This window comes from Pinus tabuliformis, chromosome Q (assembly GCF_031772625.1).
Source record: "Pinus tabuliformis cultivar Carrire ecotype Pingquan chromosome Q, CPIR1, whole genome shotgun sequence".
NCBI classification, from domain to species: Eukaryota; Viridiplantae; Streptophyta; class Pinopsida; order Pinales; family Pinaceae; genus Pinus; species Pinus tabuliformis.
The window spans coordinates 150,982,063-150,990,290 of NC_142296.1; the positions used below are offsets into that span (position 1 = coordinate 150,982,063).

General features: G+C 41.9%; 1 protein-coding gene across 1 annotated transcript; it reads right to left on the reverse strand.

Annotated features, from left to right (window-relative positions):
- Nucleotides 1-424: 424 nt before the first annotated feature.
- Nucleotides 425-1,543, reverse strand: LOC149218703 (uncharacterized). The gene has a single exon (XM_089386615.1). The coding sequence runs from the start codon at nt 1,541-1,543 to the stop codon at nt 425-427; it is 1,119 nt and encodes a 372-aa protein (XP_089242741.1).
- Nucleotides 1,544-8,228: the final 6,685 nt, after the last annotated feature.

An 8,228-nucleotide genomic window follows, 5' to 3' on the forward strand; every position in this document is an offset into this window, starting at 1 on the left:
GTTACATAGTATATGCCTAAGAATTCATTTTGTTGTATGATTTGAAAATCATAGAGCTCCACAGGATGTAACTATCAGTCTTGTCCAAAAACAAGAGGGAAAAAGATAAACCACTGATCTGAAACATGGACCTCCTCATATCGAGGAAAACAACCCCTGTCTCCAGCTCAAGATAATCAGGATATATCAGTTTTAAAATATGTCTGAAAGTCTCCATGAAAAAGAAAATAAATGATGCTTCCACTTCCCGGGTCTCCTCATAGAGGAAAACAACCCAAACAGGAAGGAAAACAAAAACCATCAGTAGTCTGAACAGTTTAGAAAGATCATAAAAACAGTGACAAAAGAGATAAACATCATAAGATCAGCTGAAAACAAAAATCAGGCTCTACAACAAGCCTGAAGAGTCCATAGTGAAAACAGGCTATGCATATGGTGGCTGATCCAACACACAGATCTCTCCCTGGTCCTCGTCTGCTATTCTCCAACTGCCCATATCTTGTTGCAGACCCTCTTTAGAAAGCCTGTCTGCTGTATCATTGCGATCCCTGTAGATGTGGCAAAGAGAAAAGACATTAAAGGATTGCTTTAATTGTTTTGTCTCTTCTAATAAAGGTAATAAGATATAGTTTTGACATCTGCTTTGCCCATTGAACCATTTTATAACATTCAGTGAGTCCCCGAAGATCTGAACTGTGAGGATGTTCCTGTGAATAAGCCAGCATAAAAGCAGTTTAAGGGCAGACAACTCCGCGAAATTATTTGTACCAGTTCCTAGGCCCACAGAGGCCTTAAGGCACCTGTTTTGGTTTATGTGTATTACCAGCCCGGCTCCTGCTCTGTTGTTCTGGGATGCCCCATCGAAATATGCCCACGGTATGCCTTCCTTAATTTGTTCCTCAATAACTTGTCTGGGCACATTCTCTGTATCAGGCTCAGGGATATTGGTATATATAGAAGTACATTGAATTGCAATAGCCTCAAAAGGGGTGTGCATATCCAAAAAAATGCTCCTGTTCCTAGCTATCCAGATGCCCCATGCTATGATGAGGGGTAAGTTCCGCAAGTTCCCTTCTGGATAGAGATGCCACCATTTTTGCCAAACATCTGAGAATAATTCCCCTTCCCAGACTACATTCTTTTGGATGAGCTTCCCAACCTCCAACCACACCCTTTTAACAACCAGACAATCTATAAATAGATGCCTTATTGTTTCGGAATCATTTTTGCATAACGAGCATCTCCCCGGTCCTGACTTATATCTGGCTTGTAGGATGTCCCATGTTGGAATCTTTCGCTTGAGGATGCACCAAAAGAAAAGTCTAGCTTTTGCAGGGCTTTTAAGCTTCCACAGGTGTTTAGCCCACCAATCCGGGTTCCCCCATCCTTTCTTTGACATAAGGAATTTATATCCAAATTTTGGGGAGTAAGACCCGGATTCTGCATGAGCCCACACCAGCTGATCCGGTCTGTCTCTCAGTCTCACATTTGACTTGGAGAGCTCTTGAGTAAAAACCTTCCATTCATCCCACCATTGAGGCATCAGATCCAATTCCTCCCCTGATAGCCACGCTTGTCCCCAAATAGTGGAGTGACCTTGTTTCTCGATCTGATTGAGGAAATAAACTCCTTTGGAGTCGAGTTGCCTAATAAGGTCTGGAATAGAGAAAAAATTTCATTGCAGCCTACCCAGGGATCTTTCCCTATCCAGAGGTTCTCCCCATTCCCAACCTGCCAAGACAAACCTTGCTCAATGATCTTGAAGGCCTCTATGGTAGCCTTCCAAACAACAAAAGTTTTTTCTTAATCGGGTTTCTTATCCAGTCTTCTAATGGGACCGGGTCAATGTATTTCCTTTTCACCACCATCGTCCACAGGTTTTCCATCTTAATTATCCTCCATCCTAATTTTGCTGCTAATGAAGGCCCAAAAGCTGTGAGATCTTTTATTCCCCATCCTCCCCATTCCTTTGGCCTTGCCACCTTCTCCCATGCTACCCAAGGTAGGACCGATTCCTCCTTTGATCCTGCCCAGAGAAATCTACTGCATATCCTTCTTATTTTCTCCAAAATGCCTTTCAGAACCCATGTTAAGGCTGCCCAATAAACCGGGATTGCTAGAAGGGCAGATTTGATAAGGGTCAACCTTCCGGCCCTTGAAAGCCACTTGAAACTCCAATGAGTAATTATGGCTTCTATTTTTGCTATTAGCCAGTTCCAGTCCTGTTTTCGATAGGCATTCGGTTTCAACCAGAAACCCAGATATTTGAAAGGATCATCGAGTTTATGAACTTCAAAGGGTAAAACTGTCGAAATTTGGGTTATCTCCTGCCTGTTAAAACCTTCCAGAATCAGCTGAGATTTCCTATGGTTCACTTGCATTCCTGTTGCTTTCATAAAAAGATCTAAAATCCTCTTGAGTTCCTTTATTTCATTTATGTTCCCATTACTGAAGAGTAAAATGTCATCTACAAAAAGTAGATGGGAAATAAACATATTTATCGCCACTTCCAAACCTCTTATAGCTCCATCCCTTTTTGCCTTCTGTACTAATTGGCTTAGACCTTCAGCAACCAGAAGAAAGAGCAGAGGCGAAAGGGGGCATCCCTGTCTCAACCCTCTTTGCCCTTTGAAGAAAGAGGAAGCAACTCCATTTATCAATACCGTGAAACTAACACTTGTAATGCATCCCATGATCCAGTTGATAAATTCGACTTTGAACCCTAGATGAGTTAGTAACATACGGATATAGATCCAACTTATTCTATCATAAGCTTTTGATAAATCTATTTTAACGACTGCCCCTTTCCTCTTCTTCTGTTTGACACTATGAATTGTTTCCTGAGCAACCCCGATGGCCTCATGGATCTGTCTGCCATCCAAGAACCCAAACTATTCATTTGATATGCATCTCGACAAAATGGGCTTCAATTGGACCACTATCACTTTAGCAATGATTTTATAAATGCAATTACATAGTGAGATTGGCCTGAAGTCTTCAAAGGAGCCTAGATCTTCTTTTTTTGGGATTAGTGCTATGAAAGTTGAGTTGAAAGGGGGGTAAATAGCACCTTTCCTCCTGGATTCTTCGACCACCTCCGTCAATTCCTGTCCAATTTGATCGAAGAAGTGTTGGAATAGTTCAATTGTCCACCCATCTAGGCCCGGACTCTTGTCCTTTGCCATTGATTTAATAATGCTCTCGACCTCCTCCTTTGTGACTTCTCCCATCAGCTCCACCGCTTCTTCCTCCTCCACATAGCGAGGAAAGCATTGGGTTGTTCTGATAACCTCTGCCAGTGTGACTTCCCCTTGTTCTGTGAAAAGCTTTTGGAAATGGCTTCTCCCCATATGAGACAGAGTTTCAAAAGAGTTTGCTTCTCTGCCTTCTTCATCCTTTAGCTTCCAGATTGTGTTTGAGTTCTTCCTTCCTCTAGCATAATTATGGAAAAATTTTGTATTTTCATCTCCTGCCTTCAGCCAAACAACTCTACTTTTCAACCTCCATTCCTCCTCTCTTGCTAGAAGTATTTTACTTCGTTGACCTTCCAGCAACAAAATTCTATCCTTTTTCTCCTGAGTTTCATAGCCATCTGATTCAGGACTTTCCAGTTCTTGGAGCTCTAGACCAATTTTATTTAGATCTTCATATTCTTTTTGTTTCCTAGCCTTCGACCACTCCACTGTTGCTTTTTTCAGCCTCTTGAGGTTTTCCATGAACAAGAAGCCCTTTTCTTCATTGTCATTTATTCTTGGCGATCTCCAAGTTTCTCTGAAAAGCTTATTAAAAGAGTCCTCCTGCAGCCATGAGGAGTTGAATTTAAAAGGGGTTGTCGGCTTTTTAGGAGGCTTGGATAGCTCGAGAAGAATTGGAAGGTGGTCTGAATTTCCTCCCTCTCCTACCCATTGATGGAAGGCAGGGATCCTCGATGCTACCTCTTCACATAGGAGGAACCAATCCAATCTTTTTGCAATTCTGGAGTCCCCGATTCTTCGATTCCTCCATGTGGGCCTTAGTTTCAATAGGTTAATATCCATCAAATTGTGAGTGTTAAGCAAATTTTGGAAAAAATCTGATAGCGAGTCTTCTCTGGCTGATGGGCCCTGTTAACACCCAGGTTGTTCCCTTTGACGCCCAAGGGAATACGGCCGGGGTAACCACTAACCAATCTTTGGATCACAGTTTCTAGTCAAACTGTAATCAGAGAGGGCTCTCTCTTTATGATTTGTCTCTGTTTTGATAGTGTTTTAGGCTAGCTATGAAATGAGGGTGTTTAGTTTTATGCTTTGGTTGAGGGATGTCTTTCTGTACTTGGAGTGTGAAACTCTGCAAATGAGTTTATTTCATTGGGCAATGGAGTCTGTGGCTACAAGTGTTTAGAAACCTTGAGATGATTTACTGAAATTACAGGGCCATTTAAATACTTCATATAACAAAGTTAGATTATGATGGTGACATGTGAACAACCAGTGAAAAGCATTTAAGAATTTTCCACTAAGCTGGGTTGTGGGAAGGAGATAGATGCCTCAGGAGCAAACTTGAATTCCTGAAAATATTTATCACAGTGAGAGATATAGCTTGAAAGTGTAGCAATTAAGAATTACACCTTATTTACTCTATCTGGAAGAAAACATTTATAACAGCTTAGATTGAGTTCAGGGTAATCTGTGATTAAATCCTGGAACTATTCTTTTACTTTGCCATTAAGTATAAAACTCACAAACATGAAAGAAAATGAAAGACTTGAAAACATATAACGCAGAGTTTTAAAGAAGACTTATTGTGCTATGAAATATGCAGGAATCCTGTAACATTCAGCCAGCCACCACAGTGCATCAAGGAACACAGAGCTTTGGAAATTCCATCCACCTTTTGTATTATTTCTCTGAGAGTTGTACAACAACAGAAATATAGAAATGAAATCAACAACAACCCTTTGCAAACTCATGCGAAGGGGACTTTATAGAAATGTTTATACAAAATATCTCAGGCATTGAGTCATCTGAGAGAGAAATATCTTCATTACTTCGTACAAAAAAGTAGAAAAGAAGTTATTACAGCTTTGAATACAACATAACTGCTCTTTAAGTCTGTCAGAGGATATTTTGACCTTTGGAGGTCACTGAGTCGGTTGGAACGCTTTGCTTTAATGCTGGAAAATGTGCCTTTACGTTTGCTGCGCTGTATTTTCTCGGCCCTGCCACCTGTGACTTTTCATCTTGCTTTGTTGGCTGTAGGTTCTGCTGAGTTGGCTCAGCTTTCATCTTTAATGCATGATGATTTTATTAAACTGTGCTGTGCATGACAATTCATATTTTTATGAACAAAATTTGGTGAATGGCTCACTGTTTACAAAATCTTTTGTATTGCCTTGGTCCACCAGTCCTGTGTAGGTAATTGATGCCTGAGGATTGCATCCATAGTCTCCTCCGCCTCTGTATACTTATAAAAATTTGGAGCTACTGCAAACAAGTGTTCGATTTCATTCATTATAAAAAATAAACCTTCCACTTTGTTGTAGAGAGTCTGCCCTGTAGCTGGCCCTGTTTCTTCTGAGGTGCTGGGCTTCTCATTGATCTGACTTGTGGCAAATGCATTCACCCTTTTGGCATACTGTTCATGTGTGAACAATCTCCCTGCGCTATTCAGTAAGCTAGGGAGCCCTCTGTTTTCTAACACCTGGAACTTCTCCATAAACCTGTTCACCTCAGTCTGCATGTCTTGGGTTCTTCTCTCTAATGTCTGCACTAGATTTCTCAGAGTAAGAACCCTCTTGATCAATTGAATGGTCTTAGTCCTGTTGGGAATTCCCATGGTAGCTAACTGAGTACTTGTCTTATGATTAAGCACATTAATCATTCTGGTAGCAACTTCAGGCATATTGCTCAGGGCATTCCTTGATCTGTGAATCTCAGCCTGAGCCTTTGGAATGAGCTCTAGCTGTTCACGGATGGTTTCAATATACAGCCATTGGTCAGTAATAGACTGGCCAATATTAGCCCACAGCACTGTTCTAAGCTCAGCCACAATTTTATCTAACTTGAGCTCATTTTCCAGCTCTTTGATCTTATCTTTGAGGGCTTTTACTTCCCTGCCCTTTTCTGCCACAGCCTGCTTTGATTTGTCATATCTATCATTGACTTTGGCCAATTTCTCCCTGGTCTCATTTAATTCTGTCATTTGAGCTTCCAGGGCTTGAATCTCAGTCCTTAGCTTCTGCATATCCAGGCTTTGGGCCTGTTCTGTTGTTGGTGGTGCTGAAGTAGAAGGTGCTGCTTGATCAGTATGCTGAGGAGGAGGAGTAGTAATGGGAGCAGTTTCCTCAAGATTAATGATTTGAGGAGGAGGCTGAGAGGTCTGGCCTTCTTCTCTCTGTTTCAAAGTTGCCTGTAATGCTGCCTGTGCAGCCTCTGATTCTCCGAGCTTTTCTTGTACTTGGATAAGCTGCTTATAGAGAGTCACCAGCAGAGCTGTGGCATCTTTATCATGCCTTTGTTGAGCTACTTCATCTATTTGAGGGTGAATTGTGGCTGGGAGTTTGATCTTTCTCCTTAGAGCTGCCATATCAACATCCCTCAATTTCAATATTTCCTGTATTCCCTTGATATCTTTAGGATCATGCCCAATCTCAATAATTATATCCTCTAGGGACCTTATTATGTTGTCCTTTGCCTGGGATGATGCTCTCTCCAAATCTAGTTGAGAGGCTGTATTATTAAGGCTACTTTGTAGCCTGTAGTTGTCCAATGTTTGGTCTGCCAGGGAAGCATACACCATCTCACCTGTCTGCTTGTGCAATTCAATTTTATCCATTGGGTGAATGTCCTTGGCAAGGACCTCAAGATTGGTCCTTAAGTAATCAGCATGGGACTGTGGCTGCAATGTAGTTGGCATGAAGTGGCTCATGATCATCTTGCCTCACTAACATCAAATGCAGACATTAAGCGCTACTGGTTGGTGGGAGCCATTTTCAACAGATGGTTATATAGCTGTATTTTTATTGGCTCACTCCTCTTCCTAATTTCAATGAACTGTTGCTTGATGCTCAGTTCACCCTCCCTCTGCTGGCTATAGGAGCTGACTTCTCCTCCCACAGTTCTGTTATGTTCCTCTTGGAAGGAACTTGCAGATGCTTCCCTGCTTGGTGGACCCATGCCTAACGACTGCCTTATTATCATATCCTCCTCAGAAAAATCATTCAATCTTTGCCTTTTTTCTCCCTGATTTATAGAAGATGTTAGGGGAGTCTCTCTGTATCTCTTTCTGCTTACATCCTCCTTTTGTGGAGTTTGGAGGATTGATGCATCAACTGATGTTTCTTGCCTTGGAGGCACAGTTTGCTGTGGCTGTTGCTCAGTGGATTTTGGGGCTTCCACTGTTTGTTCTCGCTGCACAGGCTGTTCCTGCCTTTGTTCTTCCTGTTGTTGCTGTTGTTGTTGTTCTTCTTGCTGCTGCACTTCTCCCTGCTGCTCCCTCTCTTTATCTGTTTGTTCTTGAGTCATAGGAGGTAGTTGTTCCTCCTCCACATGCTTTCCTTTGTCTTTGCTGGAAGCTTGCTGAGTTTTCATGGCCGCTTGCTGATGTGTTGTTGAAGATGAGGCAGCTTCTCCAAGTTGCCTTTGGTATGAGAAAGAGACCTGTCCACAAGTTTCCAAGTCAGCCTCCTTTTGTAGATTTCTAGCTTCATTCTCTAGCATCTGCTCTTTCCTAATTGGCTCTTCTAGAGTGCCTTCTTTCCAGCTCAAGGCATTAACATACTTCTCAATATGGGGCAACTTCAGATGTGCATATGTGCCTAATTTGTGTTTTATTCTCCTGAGGGAAATAAAGTGATTACGATCATAAGGTGACCATCTGAAGCTGGTTTGAAATCTGAGGCCCTCTAGGATTCTATCTGCCTCCCTCCATCCCTCTTCTCTTTTGTTATGTAAGAAAGGACCTAGCTGGCTCCTTACCTTCAGTTGCACCTTCTTGTTTTTACTTTGGAAATGGATGTAGTCAGTATTTCCAAACTGTCTGAAGTATTCTAGGGCAAAGAGCCTCATGGGGACATACCTTGGAAGCCTAAAAGGGTCCAATTCACAGCCATAAATTCTGATTACTGTGTGGTGTTGGTAAAAGTACCAATCACCAATGCTGTAGGCTTTAGAGAGGTGGAGGACTCTTTGCATCTCATCAGTTAGCCTTGGAGGAGGTACACCATATAGCAAGGTCATTGCTGGGAAGAT